Genomic DNA, 18,162 nt, shown 5'->3' on the forward strand with positions numbered 1-18,162 from the left:
CAGGACACCTGTAACACTCTGGCCAATATGACAAGACGGAGGACTAAGCCAATAAGAGGCTGACGGGGGCGGGACAAAAGCAGTGCCACTTGTCAATAAAAGGCCCAGGTGACGTGGACACAGGGGAGCACAGAGTCGGTGGGACAGTAACATGTTTTTTTTTGTTATTATTATACTTTGGGGGAAAAAAAGTGAAAAAAAACATCTTATAGTCATATGTTGTGTTATATGCAGGGGTGCACATAATTTTTTGCCCAGGTTCTCAGAGGAGGACCTGCAGATGTGACTTGGTCCTCATTGAGCTTGAGAGCCGACCCGCCTGATGCGATAAATTTATGACAAGCTTTACTTAGAGCCAATTAACTTTCATTAATTATATCAACAATTAATGCTTGATTAACATCAACTGGCACAACAAAATTGCCATTACTTTGAAGTGAAATGTAAAGAAATAAAAAGCACCAATTCAAAATAAAGGGCATTATGCAGCTCCCACAATAACTCCAAGCCTTTTTAAAAGTGGGATGTCCTCCTCATAAGACCTCATTGAACGTGCATGTTTAGCTTTGTAAAATGCGAGCAAAAACACGTTTGTCAGTGCATGTCGCTGTTCATTACCTTTATTCCGCCACTTGTCCATAGGACGAGTGGGGTCCTGTTTGACATCGATAGTTTGCTTAATTGCCACATGCTCTCTGTTTTTTTCGTGCTTTTCAAAGTTTGGATGGCTGAAATTCTTTGACCCTACATAAAATGCGCTGCTCTTATCGGCGACATTGGGATTTTCACGGCACATTTTGTACCGCATTTCCGTGCGGGCATCATTTGCTTCTCGCCATGGTACCTCCTGTAGCCACTTTTCAGCTAAAGTCCTTTTTTTCGGTAGCTCCGGTGACGTCTCTGTCGTCTGTCTGTCTTTTGACGGGGGTGGGGGAACACGGAAGTAATTACTCAGTGTGGCCTGCCTCTTCGACATTTTGAGAAGTTATTTTGTCGTGTCCGCCGCAAATGCAGTGGTCAGCCATCGGTACGCAAAAGCGTATGGAAGCCGTTGAGGGCCAGCGCGTTTGTCTACGTCCAGTACACATGCGTGCATGCGGACCACTTATGTGCACCCCTGGTTATATGTCTTTTTCCAATGCTAAAACCTGAATAAATACATTGAACACACAAAAAATTACCATTTTTTTCCCCCGCTAGTTCGTGGTTTTTCACTTATCGCAGCAGCTTCTGGTCCCCATTAACCGCAAAAAACGTGGAATCGTGTGTAAAAACATAATAACAAAATAAATTTTTTAGAGATGTCCGGATCGATCGGGATGCCGATCACGTCATTTTCAAAGTATCGGAATCAGAAAAAAAATATCGGCCATGCCTTTTTTTAATATATATATATTTTTTAATTAAATCGTTTATAATTAAATCGTTTTCTAATTGTATTTAACGTTGCAGACATAATATGTTACACTCATCCAGAGTCTTTAGTTTAGGCTTAAGGTAGGGTTATCAAATTTATCCCAATAACGGCGGTAATTAATTTTTTAAAAAAATGTCTCACGTTAAAATATTTAACGCAATTAATGCATGCACTGCACGACCCACTCACGCATTGTCGCGCTCAATCTGCAATGGCGCCGTTTTACCTATATAGAGATAAAAGGCCGCGTAAAATGAGTAGAGTGAATTTTGGCACCCTTTGGAGCCTTTTTTTATTTGGCTAAAGCCTTACAATCCCTCTCCCTACGATTAGAAATATCACGGGAAGCAATGTGGGGAAGCAAGGTAGCAATTGATCTTTTTCATAACACCTTATGTTATTTCCCAACGCAGAGAAGATATCAATTGGTAGCACTACGCACAGTCATGGTTCCACTTCCCATCATGCATTTGGGCATGGCTACAGTATCATTAACTGAAAGCTCAACAAATGCACTAGATGGCAATATTTAGTCACAATATACAAAGTCACAAGTCTTTCTATCCGTGGATCCCTCTCACAGAAAGAATGTTAATAATGTAAATGCCATCTTGAGGATTTATTGTCATAATACAGTACTTATGTACTGCATGTTGAATGTATATATTCGTCCGAGTTTTATTCATTTTTTTCTTAACGCATTGCCAAAATGTATATGATCGGGAAAAATTATCGGGAATGATTGGAATTGAATCGGGAGCAAAAAAAAGCAATCGGATCGGGAAATATCGGGATCGGCAGATACTTAAACTAAAACGATTGGGATCGGATCGGGAGCAAAAAAACATGATCGGAACAACGCTAGCATTTTTATTTATTGTCTGCCATTGACAGAGATTAGACATCCAATCCATTTTTAATGTTTTTTCCAATTTTACATTAAATTGAAAAGATATTGTAAATTAAATTATTTTTTAATTAACTCATTGGCTGCCATTGGTGATGCTAGCCGCCAATCCATTTTGACTGTGAAATAAAGCAAACAACAATTTGCCATCATTTCTATTGACAAGACGCTCCATTACCAGATGCAGGCGAGCCAGTGAGCGATGAGCGCAAAAGTGCACATGAGGAGAAAGAGGACAGCCGCACCATACTCGGAGTAACGATCCAACTTCCTGGCCACGCGGACCAATCGCAGTAAGCGAGCTGTCTTCAGTAAGCCAATGAGGGTGGTCGTCTGTCAGAAACAGAAAAAAAACCAAGATTTTATTTGTCTGTGATGGTCAGAATATTATTCAATATTGTCCTTTGACTTGACTGGATGAGCTGCGTGCGCACTCATGCACTCCACTACCTATCCGATTTATGATTCATTATTTTCCATACTGCTTGTTCTCATTAATGAGCCTATCTTACTATGAGCGCAAGACAGTACTTCCTAATTCGTTGATTCATCTTACAGAAAACCCTCATGCAAAACTCAACTGTGCAACCATTGCTTTGGGCATCTGATGTTCCAGCCAATCAGGAGAAAGAGGCGGGACTAGGAAGAAACTCTCTGCCTGAATTCAATGTTGAACTGCGAAGTAGACTGTTTAATTTGTAAAGTTTTGTCTGAAATACATTTGATTTCCTCATTAAAATAAGAGGAAAGAATATCTCTAAAAGCTGTTTTTTGGGGAGTGGGGAAAATGTTTTCGCAAGCGTGACGAGAAGAGCGGTCGTCCAATCAGCAGCTGTACTTTTTGAAGGTTCCTCCCATGAAAGAGGTCTCGATTTAATCCATCTTTCCTAGATTGGTATGTGGAATATATTCGTAGCGGATATACAGTGGTATGAAAACTATCTGAACTTCTTGGAATTTCTCACAATTCTGCATAAAATCACCATCAAATGTGATCTGATCTTTGTCAAAATAACACAGATGGAAAAAAAAGTGTTTTAACTAAAACCACCCAAACATCTTATGTTTTCATATTTTAATGAGGATAGCATGCAAACAATGAAATAAGGAAGTGAACACCTGCCTAAGGAGACTTAAAGAGCAATTGAAACCAATTTTTACCTAACAATTTAACTCAGGTGTGTGAATAAAACACACGCATGGTAATAATTGTCTTGATGAGAAGCATTGTCTGATGTGCAAAATATTAAATGTGATGGTTCACTTATTTTTCCTCTTCTGTCATTGTTTGCACACTATCCCCATGTCAATCTAAAAACTATAAATGTTTGGGTGGTTTTAGTTTAAGCAGACACTTTTTTCCTCTGTGTGATTTTGACAAAGAGCAGATCACATTTGATGGTGATCTTATGCAGAAATTCAAAAAGGTTCAGATACTTTTTCATACCACTGTGTGCAACAATTGGAGTTGACCAATAATGACTTTTAAACCAATATCTTGATATTGTCCAACTCCAAAAATCCGATACTGATATTAAACCGATTCCTATATATGAGGCTGTGCACTTAACGTGTTATTGCTAATGGTATTGTGATGCCCCACTGGATGCTTTAACAATGAGAAATGTAACAACTTCCAGGTTTTCAAAAAAAAAAAAAAAAAAAAAACGCATTCCATGAAAATGAAGAGAACAACTTCAACTGAAATTTTACGGGAAAAAATGTCCCACATGAAAAATATAAATTGAATTGAGCCAAAAATCCATCATTAAATAAAAAGAATCATTCGCGATTAAATCACGTTTACAACAGTCACGCCAAAGAGCAGCTAAGGGGCGAGTAAAGCATTACAAATACGGGCAGGCAATCGTAATACACGCCAATGCAATGACAATCCCCAAGATGCATTTTGCTGGGCTGTGCCACAGAATTTTGTATCTTATTATTTTTCTAGTTTTCTTAGTGACTATTTCATTCTGGTAACACAGTATTTATAGGTAATGAGTTTATAATAGATTATTTTTGAATCATTTATTGTTCATTTAATTTTTGCACCATGAATGCAAATTGTCTGCTCACATAACAAATCCCAAGCATTTTAGATATTTGGTGGTCAATTAGCATAAATGCTGTGCTACCAGGTGTGTTTTTGGGATGTGAGAGAGCACCAGAGTACACAGAGAAAACCTATGCAGTCACAGGGAGAACTTACATTGCCTTGCAAAAGTATTGGGCCCCTTGAATCTTGCAACCTTACGCCACATTTCAGGCTTCAAACATAAAGATATGAAATTTAATTTTTTTGTCAAGAATCAACAACAAGTGGGACACAATCGTGAAGTGGAACAACATTTATTGGATAATTTAAACTTTTTTAACAAATAAAAAACTGAAAAGTGGGGCGTGCAATATTATTCGGCCCCTTTACTTTCAGTGCAGCAAACTCACTCCAGAAGTTCAGTGAGGATCTCTGAATGATCCAATGTTGTCTTAAATGACCGATGATGATAAATAGAATCCACCTGTGTGTAATCAAGTCTCCGTATAAATGCACCTGCTCTGTGATAGTCTTAGGGTTCTGTTTAAAGTGCAGAGAGCATTATGAAAACCAAGGAACACACCAGGCAGGTCCGAGATACTGTTGTGGAGAAGTTTAAAGCCGGATTTGGATACAAAAAGATTTCCCAAGCTTTAAACATCTCAAGGAGCACTGTGCAAGCCATCATATTGAAATGGAAGGAGCATCAGACCACTGCAAATCTACCAAGACCCGGCCGTCCTTCCAAACTTTCTTCTCAAACAAGGAGAAAACTGATCAGAGATGCAGCCAAGAGGCCCATGATCACTCTGGATGAACTGCAGAGATCTACAGCTGAGGTGGGAGAGTCTGTCCATAGGACAACAATCAGTCGTACACTGCACAAATCTGGCCTTTATGGAAGAGTGGCAAGAAGAAAGCCATTTCAAGATATCCATAAAAACTCTCGTTTAAAGTTTGCCACAAGCCACCTGGGAGACACACCAAACATGTGGAAGAAGGTGCTCTGGTCAGATGAAACCAAAATTGAACTTTTTGGCCACAATGCAAAACGATATGTTTGGCGTAAAAGCAACACAGCTCATCACCCTGAACACACCATCCCCACTGTCAAACATGGTGGTGGCAGCATCATGGTTTGGGCCTGCTTTTCTTCAGCAGGGACAGGGAAGATGGTTAAAATTGACGGGAAGATGGATGCAGCCAAATACAGGAACATTCTGGAAGAAAACCTGTTGGTATCTGCACAAGACCTGAGACTGGGACGGAGATTTATCTTCCAACAGGACAATGATCCAAAACATAAAGCCAAATCTACAATGGAATGGTTAAAAAATAAACGTATCCAGGTGTTAGAATGGCCAAGTCAAAGTCCAGACCTGAATCCAATGGAGAATCTGTGGAAAGAGCTGAAGACTGCTGTTCACAAACACTCTCCATCCAACCTCACTGAGCTCGAGCTGTTTTGCAAGGAAGAATGGGCAAGAATGTCAGTCTCTCGATGTGCAAAACTGATAGAAACATACCCCAAGCGACTTGCAGCTGTAATTGGAGCAAAAGGTGGTGCTACAAAGTATTAATGCAAGGGGGTCGAATAATATTGCACGCCACACTTTTCAGTTTTGTATTTGTTAAAAAAGTTTAAATTATATAATAAATGTTGTTCCACTTCACGATTGTGTCCCACTTGTTGTTGATTCTTGACAAAAAATTAAAATTTGATATCTTTATGTTTGAAGCCTGAAATGTGGCGAAAGGTTGCAAGGTTCAAGGGGGCCCAATACTTTTGCAAGGCGCTGTACAAACTCTGCACATGTAAACCAGAGCCCAGGATCAAACCATGTATTTCATCCATGATATACTTTGAAATCAATCCCGCCCACTCCATATGGTCTCCTTGCTCTCCCTCCCTCCACCCTACCTCTCCCTCTCCCCTAACCACCTCCTCTCCTGAGCGGTAGATGAGGAGGTCAAAGGGAATGGCTGCCACCATATCGATGAGGAACCAGCCCTTGAAGTAGTGCACTGCGATCCGTGCAGACTGGCTCACCACCTGAGTACATCAAGCATTCAATTTAATTGACTTCATCAACGCAGGATTCAGAAATACACATTTTTAGTACCACTGTATGTGCAATTTTCTTTTATCATACAGTATAACAGTGCTTCTCAATTATTTTCTGTTACGCCCCCCTGCAGGAAAATGTAAACGTTCCGCGCCCTCCCCCCAACTCTCTGCCGCCACTGTAAATATACTGTAGTAACATTTGTATATAAAATTGTTATTATTATAAGTACACCTCTGCATAACATTGTTCTTTTTAAAATCAAAGAAAAAAGTATTATAGATGAACTTACAATAAAGTGTAAAAAAAAAAAAAAAAACATTAAAAAACACATTAATTCTGTAAAAATAACACTCAAGATACATTATTTGATTGTTTTATAATGACAAATAAAATTTAATAAAATTAAAAAGTAATAATCAATTCAAATTGATTAGTAACATTAACTTATGAGGACAATATGTCGAACAATTAGACCGAAAAAACAAAAATAGAACAAAACAACAGTGTCATTTTATTTTTGCTGCAGGCAGTATCGGCTCCTTTGCTATGGTGTGGGGTTATTTTGCACTGAGCAACTTGGTATGCCACCTTATATAATGCTGACAGTGCTGGCTGGTTTACTGATGTAACACTGACAAAGCGGGAGGATTGTTGGCAATATTTGGCTCTTGCTGGAAAAAAAAAAAAAATCCTGCTGTCTGCTGCGAACATTTTTAGACAAAGTATAAACAGACTGGTCTTTCCTCGTCTCGCACTGTACTAAAAGTTAAAGCCAAAAGCTAACTGCTTCGTCATACTTCCTTGTCTTAGCTGTTCATATCTCCAGTGCTCTTTACTGTGTCCTCTTGTTTGGTTCAAAAATACTGGGCACAGTCTGGGAAAAAAAAAAAGAGAGCGGCACTGCCACCCACTGAGTGGGTCTGCAATTACACTTTTATTCTAGTACGGCAAAAAAGTATGTTCCCCAAGGTCACGTGGGGTGGGGGGGCACTATTTGAGAAGTACAGTGGTACCTCTACATACGAATTTAATTCGTTCCAGGACCTTGTTTGTAAGTCGAAATGGTCGTATGTCGAGCAGGATTTTCCCATAGGAATAAATTATAATTCCATTAATTCGTTCCAAAGCCTAAAAACATACACTAAATTCCTAATAAATACTGCTGGCACTGTTACAAATGGCAATTAAACATAGAAAAACAAATAAGTTATAAATAAATAATTCAGAATAATATAATAATAAGAAGAATAATTAATAATTATTCCTGTAAATAATGTAACGAATCGGATTCTAATATGGCGGACACTTTTTACTGTCCCTGAACGCACCGCGAAGCTGACGTCTCAGTGAGATAGGTCGGTGCGGTAGAGATAATACTTTCGTTTTCTTGAGAGCAGTCAACTGCTTAAGACAATGGGCGTTTTGTGTTGGATAAGTTCTTAAATAAATGATAAAAACGTGACGAAGCTGGCGATTTCCTTGGCAATGTTACCACAATAATAATTGTCACCTTAACTTATAAATAGTGGCGAACGGTGGTCGGAAGAGGACCATGGAGCTGTATTGTTGAGCCAGTTCAGGGACGCGCACACCAAGCTCATATTTTTCTATAACTTGCATCTTCATTTCAAAGGTAAGCATCACTTTTTTCCTTGTTTCTCCAACTGTATCAACTTTTTTTGAAAACTGTGTTGATTTCTCACACAAGAAAATCCACCGTGCGTTCGTTTGCAGTGCTGTCATGTCGTCGCATTTCGAGCAACTCGTCGGATGTAGAAACAAATGGCGGCTCAAATTTTACGTCGGATGTCGAAAAGATCGTGTGTCGAAGTGATCGTATGTAGAGGTACCACTGTACTGCCTTATAACTAGTTAAATTCCCTTGTTTTCAGTTTAAATCTACTACTAATAAGTGAAATTATCTGCCAGTGCTTGCTGAAAATAAGATCAATAGACTTATTGTAAGCAATAAATTAGTCTATTTAATTTTTAAAAAACCTTTGAAATGTCATAAATGTTCTTAATTAAGGAATAGCAATTGTTCAAAACATTATTTGAAAGAAATTTGGGGCTTAATAAGAAAAAAAAATCATATTTACTTCAAGTAAATGGAATAATCTGACGCATTAATCTCTTAACTAGTCTTTAACACTCAAAACAAGATGGAGAAAATTATTTAGACAAGATTTAAGAAAAACAATCCGCTTAAGACGTTATAAATTTGATGTGAACGTACTGACCGATGAATGAAAGAAAATGTAAACATTACAGAGTGTAGTTGTCTATGGTCTATTTTTTATAATGTTTACTTTTAAAATTCAATAACATCTTTGATTCCATCATTAAAATTTCTAAAGCACATACCGTATTGGCCCGAATATAAGACGGTGTTTTTTGCATTAAAGTAAGAATGAAAACCTGGGGGACGTCTTATAACTGCGGCCTAAAAAAAACAGACAAACAAACAAAAAAACTGCGGCCTAGACATATACCCATTCACGACGCTGGATGGCGCCAGTCATCAATGAATCGAATGCTGAACGCGACTCCGGCAGCCAAAGCGAACCCCTGACAGTTAGACAGTTACAGTTAGACTTCACTTTGATAATTAATGCAGTTATTGCAATTTTGTTTTATCACAATATTTTTTTCTTATTTATATTTCAAAAACCAGAAGCCATTCATTTATGAATTTGATTGCACTTTAGTTTACATATTTAAATGTTAAATGTTTAAATGTTCACATATTAAGTTTTGAATGCGAAATTAAATGCTTTTTCTCTCAAATATATTGTTATAATCATTTGTTTCAGATGTATTGTAATTATTTTCTGTATAAAAATTAATTTGGTGTTCAAAAAGTCTTTTTTCAAACTTGAGTCTTGAAAAAGAGGGGGTCGTCTTATAATCGGGGTCGTCTTATATTCAGGCCAATACGGTATTACTGACTAGTAATGTTTACAATTTAACATTTTTCAAATACTGTTAACTAATTGGCCACCATTGACAGCAATACACGTCCAATCCATTTTGACAAATAAACAATTGTTCGTTGAAAAAAATGACATGAATGAATTATGTGAATAAAATATAAAAGTATAAAATCGATACTGGGGAAAAGATTTTCCATCTGATTCAATACATTTAATGCTCTGAAAAAAAGAAAAGAAAAAAAAAACTAATTTTTGTTTCTTTTTTTTTGCAAACCAGCAAAAATTTAATTGACATCATATAAACATGCATTTTAGTGCATAATATCTATGTGTTTACTTCTTACAGATCTGAAGAAATTTTGTATAAAAGTACTGAGAATAATCTTTATTGTTTGTAAAGTGAGGCGGGGCACACTGTTGATTGCTACAGCTCTCTTAGCAGCTAGGTTTACTAAATGAGCAAGACATCCTATTTGTGGTTCGAATCCATCTGTGTCACGTAGTGAATTAACAATATTTGCAGCATTATCTATAGTCAATGGCAGGGGCGGACTGGGACCAAAAAGCAGCCCTGGACTTCGACTCAGCCCAGCCCACAAGAATCGCTGTACGAAGGGAAACACAGACCCTCTAAGGGGGTCCGGGGGCATGCCCCCTGGTAGTTTTTTTTTTTTTTTTTTTTTTTTTAACGTTTTAATGTAAAATGCATCAATTTCTTGTTCTCCCCACTGTACAATATAGTTTACGATTTTCTTCAAAGTATGTTAGCCATTTTCTATCTGTGCCATCTTTGCGTATGAATACTCTTTGTACAGTCAGGTGTTTTGTCTTCTGAGGGTGGTAAGTAAAAAATGTGTCTAGACTGTGACTGTCTGACTTGGGGCGCTCAAAGTACTGCAAGGCTGAACTGGAATTGGATTCATCTTCTGCCCAAGCTCTATGATCAACCTGAATTAACAAATTAAAGAATTTATTTTTTTAAAGCAAGTTTTATGTATCCAATTGATTATAATAGCAATTATACCCTGTGTCTATAAAATGACTTCATTCTTTATGCCATAATTAATCTTGCCACACAAATACCGTATTTTTCGGACTATAAGTCGCGTTTTTTTTTTATATTTTAGCTGGGGGTGCGACTTATACTCAGGAGCGACTTATGTGTGGAATTATTAACACATTATGATATAATTTCACATGTTATTTTGGTGTTTTGCAGTGACACTGATGGTTTTGTAAAGTTGTTGGCATGTTCTTATGCTATAGTTATCTGAATAACTCTTTATAGCTATGGCCACGTTCGCGTTCTGCCTTTGGCAGTGTATGTTCAATTGTATTATTGACTTTTTTTATCTTGAAATGGATGCATTTAGTTTGTGGGGCTTTCACGCCCACGTGAGGGCGGTAATCGCACTTGTTTACGTGAACACACGCCAGAAGAAGACGGACAGCTACGTAGCTCTGAGTGAGTAAGTGAGTGAGTGGGCGAGTTAGCGAGAGAGAATAGACGGCTGCGAACCTACTTTCATTATTTTTGCTTTTAAATCATCTCTACTGAGGCAACGCCTGCGTGTATCATCTTTTCTGTTGTTGTTGTGTGTTTTACACCCGCGATCGGACACTTAGAGCCAGTTGTGTGGTTGTTTGAACGACGTGCTAATGATAGCGAACGCATGCTAACCTGTTACTTATTACTAATAGTACCTAATTATCATTTATTTACGTTGATGCGAACCTGTTTTCTATCGAGGACCAAATTGATTCAGCAAATTATACGGACGTCCAGCATTGTCTTTTGGGAGTTCGCTGTATAGCCAGGACCGAGCCGTAACGTAGGACAGTATATTCACATTTCGTTGTTCATACACTGTACACTGTACATTTATTTAGCATGTTGTTCTCTATTGTATTTTTATATTAAATTGCCTTTCAAGATGACATGTCTGTTCTATGTGTTGGATTTTATCAAGTAAATTTCCCCCAAAAATTCGACTTATACTCCGGTGCGACTTGTACATATATGTTTTTTTTTCTCTTCGTTTGGCATTTTATGGCTGGATCGACTTATACTCAGGAGCGACTTGTAGTTGGAAAAATACGGTAATACATTTCAATGAAAATACAATAATCATTTCAAGACAAATCCTTTATACATAACCTTCATTGGAAAGTATTAACCAGAAAACAACACGATATATAAATGATTAAAAACATATATCATATCAATTTAACTACCTAAACTTTAAAGTAAAACCATTAATTTCATTAATATTTTATATTTCTTCTGAATTAAAATTGCCGCTAAATGCAGCTAAAATATTTTTTCTGTAGGACTAGCATACTGTAACTTGAACCGATTTCAAACGGGTACATGGACTAGATGGCACTAACCCTTTAATTGTCATTTATTTCATTTAAAATGTAGCTACCTGGTGGATAACAATTGCCAGTATACCAAGCAAGTAACCCTCTTCATCCCTACTTACTTGCTCTGTGCTTGTCTGGGGAACTTCCACCAGTTTATCATTACCCCCTCCCTCTTCTTTTCTCCCTCCCTGCACCGGCTGCACGTCAGAGCGGCTGCCGCTCCCACTCTCACCATCACCAGGGGCTGGGCAGTTGTTACCCGACGTGGCCGTTGCAGCCAGACTGCTGCTTGCGAAAATATTTGTCAACTTATGACATTTTAATGCTTCGCTCTCCAGTTTCTTTACTTTTTTCTCCCAAACCTTCTCCGCACCACCCTTCTCTTTTCTTTTATTGCCACCACCATCCATATTGTGCATTAACGCTTGTCGCTATTTTGCTTCCACAAGGAACCAAAGGCTACTCTGTGCTTTCTTCGTTCTTCTATCAGATTGGCGGTGAACAGCCAGGCGCATTGCTGCCACCTGTCGGATTGGATACGAACTGTAGATAATCAGAGGATGGGGGGATAAAAACAGTGATGTATAATGAATGGCAGCCGCCGGCCGTCCAGGGCACCGGCCGTTCTGTGATCCTCCAGAAGCCACAGATTACCAGTCCACCCCTGGTCACTGGTATGGATTGATTTGGCCTTCTTAACTTCCATTCAGTCATGGCGGTTTATACTTCATCGATGTAGTATATGGAACGTGTCCCACAATCACTCTAGGCTCACGTAGCTAATGGCATGGGACTTAGCACATCTAGTTCGCTATTTCATGATTTCTAGTGTGTGCGCGCATTAAAAAAGTTAGCAAACGCCACAGAAGTCACGTCTGCTCATTACTGCACAACACCAGCATATGACAATCGACTTTCATAAACAGGACGAGTTTGAAGCACAGCGCTCTTAATTTGCCACCCAAATAGCCGGTGTTGTGCCGAAAAATAGCCGCCCCGCGTGAAATGTCATCCCTGAACAACACCGGCACACCGGAGATGATCCGCAGTCAATCCGGAGCACTGACGCGGCCAGTATACGTTGAACAATAGGATATACTGGGAACGATTGGCTCCGGCGCTAGTTTTTGCCAGACCTGGAACGAAGATACATTTTGTGCAGTTGGTAACAAGGAATCCGAACTTTTAACAGCACGTCTGCTGCACGCGCGCACGCACGTGCACGTGAGGCGATATATCGCAGTGGAAAAATTACCGCCTTCATTTTTATTTATCGTGCGATAAATGGAATTATTGCATATTGCGACAGGCTTAACGGGAGGCCCAAGGGACGACCCAGGACACGCTAGAGAGACTATGTCTCTCGGCTGGCCTGGGAATGCCTTGTGGTCCCACTGGAGGAGCTGGTTGAAGTGGCTGGGAAGAGGTCGGAAGCGACCTAAACTCAGAGCAAGTGGAAGCGGTAGGGGTAGTGCTAGGGTAGGTTTGTTAAATCTCGATGGCACCCCCATGTCGAAAGATCAACTTAAGACATAGTTGGGGTAGGGTAGGGTAGGGGATGCGCTGGTCCTCATGGGAAATGCGGTCTTTCTTAAGGCAAAACACTACCGCTTTTGTCCACCGGCATCACTAAAATCGACCAAAACTGAAAAAAGTGTTGCTTTAAATTAGGGCTGTCAAAATTATCGCGTTGACGCGCGGTAATTAATGTTTTTAATCAATCACGTTAAAATATTTGACGCAATTAACGCACATGTCCCGCTCAGACAGTATTCTGCCTTTTGGTAAGTTTTACAGCAAGGCTTTTTGCGCTGTCTAACAGCGAACTCTTGTGGTCGCTTTGCGACATGGTTTATTTTTTTCTTGCCAGTTCAATATGGCTGCACGACGTCTCGGGCTGACGCCTACGTTGTAATGTTGTGCTTATATGATCCTTGGACAAGATTTGTCCGTAAGTATGGTTGTTGTAAAGAATGTACATATTATGTTAGTAAGCGAAATGTTATATTTTTTGTATGAGACGCTTTTTGTTTATGTTTAGTGAACCTGTATAGCGTGCTAAGCTAACGTTGTTGCTAATGCAATGCTTGTGTACTTTTTTTTTTGTAGTTTTATGACGGTCTAAAGAGGACAATGGTTTGAGGCTATTTTATTGATAAATCAGATGAAAAAGGAAGAAGTCTGATTATTAAGGCGTCGTTCACTAGCTGTCTAGCTTTGGAAAAAGTAGACACTTCGGAGTGAGGACAGCATAGACAGATTTAAATGACAGTAGAGTGAAATGCCCACTACAGTCCCTATGTACCGTATGTTGAATGTATATATCCATCTTGTGTCTTATCTTTCCATTCCAACAATTTATTTTACAGAATATATATATAATTTACAGAAAAATATGGCATATTTTATAGATGGTTTGAATTGCGATGAATTGCGATAATTAATTTTTAAGCTGTAATTAACTCAATTAAAAATTTTAATCGTTTGACAGCCCTACTTTAAATATAAACTCATGATTAAAGACAAATTTAAGCTGGCTGTGAATGTTCATCTTTAAGCACCATTGACGGACGCTCATTCGTCCCTCCAAGTCAAAATGGATTGGATCTCCAACGCCGTCGATGGCAGCCAATGAGTTAAAAAACTCAAACCTAATCACCGAAGCCACTTTTGAGTCTGTAATTACTCACCTCATCATTGGAGTTAACGTAGGTGGTCCTGAAGTTGATTATAATGTCAACGATGAACATGATATCCACAATAAGATCCACGACATTGAGTGGAGAACAGGAGTAACCGCACGTTTGCATGGCTGCTTCTTCCTGGTCGCTAGGGTGACATATTTCAAAGTAGTCTTAATACATCAGGGTCAAAACGAGAGACGAGAGTGGCTGATAACTTGCCTGAGTAAAAAAGTCGCTGAGTAAGGAGTGAATATTGCTGTGTAAATGACTAGGAGTAGGATGACCCAGTCCCAAACAGCTTTGAATGGACTATAGTGGAGGATGGTCCACTTCTGGATCCGGGGAGTCTGCAATTTGTACTCGGGTAACACATCAGCACCCAGAGAGAGCACCTACAGAACAGATGGATTTCATATTACAGGTTGTCCCCAGGTTACGAACGAGTTCTGTTCCAACCCTAGCGACGTAACCTGAATTTCCGCATAAATTGGAGTTAAGCCTTGAAGTACCCCAAATTAATTATTCAAAAAGTCCAAAAGGATTGTATTTTGTTTAATGATGGAGGATACACTACGCTCTTGTGGCAGCGTTGGGTCTGGCTTGACTGTGTCCTTGTATGATTGAGAAGCAGACTGGTCTATCATGGATAAATAGTGTTGGGAGTAACGGCGTTATTTTTTTCAGTAACGGGGTAATCTAACTAATTACTTTTTCCGCCGTTACAACGCCGTTACCGTTACTGACGGTCAAAAGCGGTGCGTTACTTACTCTGAATAAATTGAAGAAACTACCAGCCGTGTCGAGTCGACTCTCTGCTCTGTTGATTTGTCATCCAAGACTTGGGGTGCGTTCAGGTTCGAGAATAGCGCACGTACTTCTGACTCCAAGCTGTTTGTCCCTGCTCATTCAATTAGACAATGCTTTCCAAAGTTTGGTAACGTTTCTGTGCTTGCTACACATGATGCTAGCCTCGTTCCCATCTCACACTGTCAGCCAGCAATAATTCTGCTTCCATCTTGAGGACGGCAGACGCTTGAAGGTGACGTGAATTGTCGGGAAACGAGCCTACCTGAATGTAGCCCCTCGAGAGATGCGATGGAAGTGATTGTGATTGGCTGAGGGTAAGAGTCATGTGTCGTGGTAAGCCAATCAGAGCCGGTGATTTCACAAGCAAACCGGAACAGCGCGTGCGGCAAACACACACGCGCAAAAAAGATGCACAGGGTCGGGTTGGCAGAGCATTCAGAAGAAAAATTGTCCTTTAAGAGGTGGAAATATAGACACTATTTCAAGTTTGTCGAAATTAAAGGAAAGAACCTGCATGTAATGTGTAATTTATGTCGCGGGGCAAAGCTTTTGTCGACATCTGTGGTAAGCAATTCAAATCTGCTGAAGCACCTAACAAGTTAACTACCTGTCTGTTCTTCTCTATTCCACTGACTCGAATACTGCTCAGAAAATTTCACATTCTTTGACATACAACAAGTTCTTTTTAAAGTAACGGAAACAGTTACTTTCCCTGGTAACTAGTTACTTTTACTATAGAGTAATTCAGTTACTAACTCAGTTACTTTTTGGAAGAAGTAGTGAGTAATGTAACTAATTACCTTTTTAAAGTAACGTGCCCAACAGTGTGGATAAAGGATAGCTGGGCTCTGGTTTGGCCCATATAAGGCTGTAAGTTGTTTCAGCTAACATATGTTTGTGTATGCATTTGTTTACAGCTACAGTTTGTTGAGTTATGTGTGAGCAGTTTTCTATGAGAATTTTAAATACGTTAGCATTTAAGATAGCGGACTTTTGTTTGGCCAATCTGGCAAATTTAATCAAGTAAATTGTGCTTCGAAGCCTTTTTCCAGCTTTCTAAATTGGGTCAGTACAAGGGGTTAAGAATAAGGCGAACGCGCGGAGTTTGGCCTTTTGGCCGGGTTGTCGGGGTTCCGCCGGCCGGATCGTTGGAGCTGCGCCAGCTTGGGTCCAGCGGTTCGGCTGGTGCGATTCCGGCAATCTGGCTAAAAGGTCAGATTCCTTCAGCATCCATTTTGAATACTCAAATCAATTACATTAATAAGGTGGCTAAGGTTTTCCAAGCCTGTAATAAATTGCTATCACAGAAAATGATTTCGTTATAGGTGCGATCGGTCGACACAGAAAGGGCGCTTTAATTACTTCTGACAGATGAATGCAAATTCCCGCCGAGAAAAACTGGGCCATGTTTGTGCTATTGTGGGATTCCGACATAAATATACATCCACGGACTTGGGAGCGGGAGCCGTGAACGGTGCAATCAATCATTCGTGGCTCCGAATTCCACAGAGGCCTGACACCAGCGTTCCCAGTAAAGGTGTTAGTGACGGGGGTGGGGCTAGTGGCACCCGAAGGTCAAGGAGAAATAAATGTAGGTGCTCTACACGAGAGTACGCATGCAGGATGTATTTGTGTGATTCTCGTAGGTCGCCCTTACCTCATGAGCTACTATAGAAGATAAGCGGACAACTCGTTTGACTCGGGTGTTTCGACGTTCGCTTCCCAAAGTTGACGTGCCGTCCTGAGATAGACTGTTCTCCCTGACACTGACTGACGACATGGTCGCCGCCGCCGCCCGTCCTCTTCTCAAGCTTGGTGGTCGTCTTCTCTCAAGTGAATTTTCATGTTAACACCAAAATCAACTTTCTTGGGATGTGTTGCCAGTCCATTCCACTGCCATCCAAGTGAAGTATACACAATTAATCAGTTTTTATATAACTCACTAATGATCCTTCTATAATTTTGCTGCAACACCATACATTCCAGCTGTCTTCAATCCTCATCTGGGCAGTCTGCAAACAAAACATCATCCAAGTCGTGCGGATAAACCATAACCATGTGAAGTCATTGGTCCTTATTCTTCTCCTTGATGAAGCGACTAGAATCCTTTTTAACATGCTTTAAAGTTCAAGCAAGACGAAAATATAAACTTCAGCTATCAAGATCTCTGCAAGCATGTTTTGTCTCGGCTGGGCTTAGTAGTTCTCGTATTCTCCTCAGTCGACAAATGACGACAACCAGCCTCTCTCACCTCTGTCTCTATCTCCTCCCACCTCTGTCTACCTATTTTGAAATACTACTACTAGCACAAGGCAATAAAGCTGATCTCAGTTTTTCCTCTTTTATATCAAGTTGTTTTTCTGCACAGATTACCTACACTGAAAAAACACACCTCCTTAAAACTAGTTACAGTGGTATGAAAAAGTATCTGAACCTTTTGGAATTTCTTAGATTTCTGCATAAAATCATCATTAAATGTGATCTGATCTTTATCAAAATCCACAGATGAAGATACAGTGTCAGCTTGAACTAAAACCACCCAAACATTTATAGGGTTCATATTTTATTGAGGATAGTATGCAAACAATGACAGAAGGGGAGGAAATTAAGTAAGTGAACCATCACATTTAATATTTTGTGCTCCCCCTTTGGCAGCAATAACTTCATCCAGACGCTTCCTAATTCTTTTCTACAAAACTGCTGTAGTTCAGTCAGATTCCTGGGATGTCTGGCATGAATCGCTGTCTTTAGGTCATGCCACAACATCTCAATATGGTTCAAGTCTGGACTTTGACTTGGCCACTCCAGAACGTGCATTTTGCTCTTCTGAAACCATTATGAAGTTGGTTTACTTCTGTGTTTTGGATCATTGTTTTGGTGCAGCATCAATCCTCTTTTTAGCTTCAACTCTCTGGCAGACAGCCTCAGGTTTTCCTGCAA

The 18,162-nt window shown here is 39.7% G+C and overlaps 1 protein-coding gene across 1 annotated transcript in view; it reads right to left on the reverse strand.

The window, feature by feature from the left end:
* LOC130930380 (potassium voltage-gated channel subfamily H member 6-like) overlaps positions 1-18,162 on the reverse strand; it is a 71,441-nt gene that overhangs the window by 21,415 nt on the left and 31,864 nt on the right. The window contains exons 8-11 of the mRNA XM_057858295.1: positions 14,635-14,807; positions 14,422-14,560; positions 6,284-6,415; positions 2,503-2,657 (exon numbers count right to left, since the gene is read on the reverse strand). Of these exons, the coding sequence (XP_057714278.1) occupies positions 2,503-2,657; positions 6,284-6,415; positions 14,422-14,560; positions 14,635-14,807 (599 nt within the window). The remainder of the gene's footprint in view (positions 1-2,502; positions 2,658-6,283; positions 6,416-14,421; positions 14,561-14,634; positions 14,808-18,162) is intronic.

Source organism: Corythoichthys intestinalis, chromosome 14 (genome assembly GCF_030265065.1).
Source record: "Corythoichthys intestinalis isolate RoL2023-P3 chromosome 14, ASM3026506v1, whole genome shotgun sequence".
Taxonomy (NCBI): Eukaryota; Metazoa; Chordata; class Actinopteri; order Syngnathiformes; family Syngnathidae; genus Corythoichthys; species Corythoichthys intestinalis.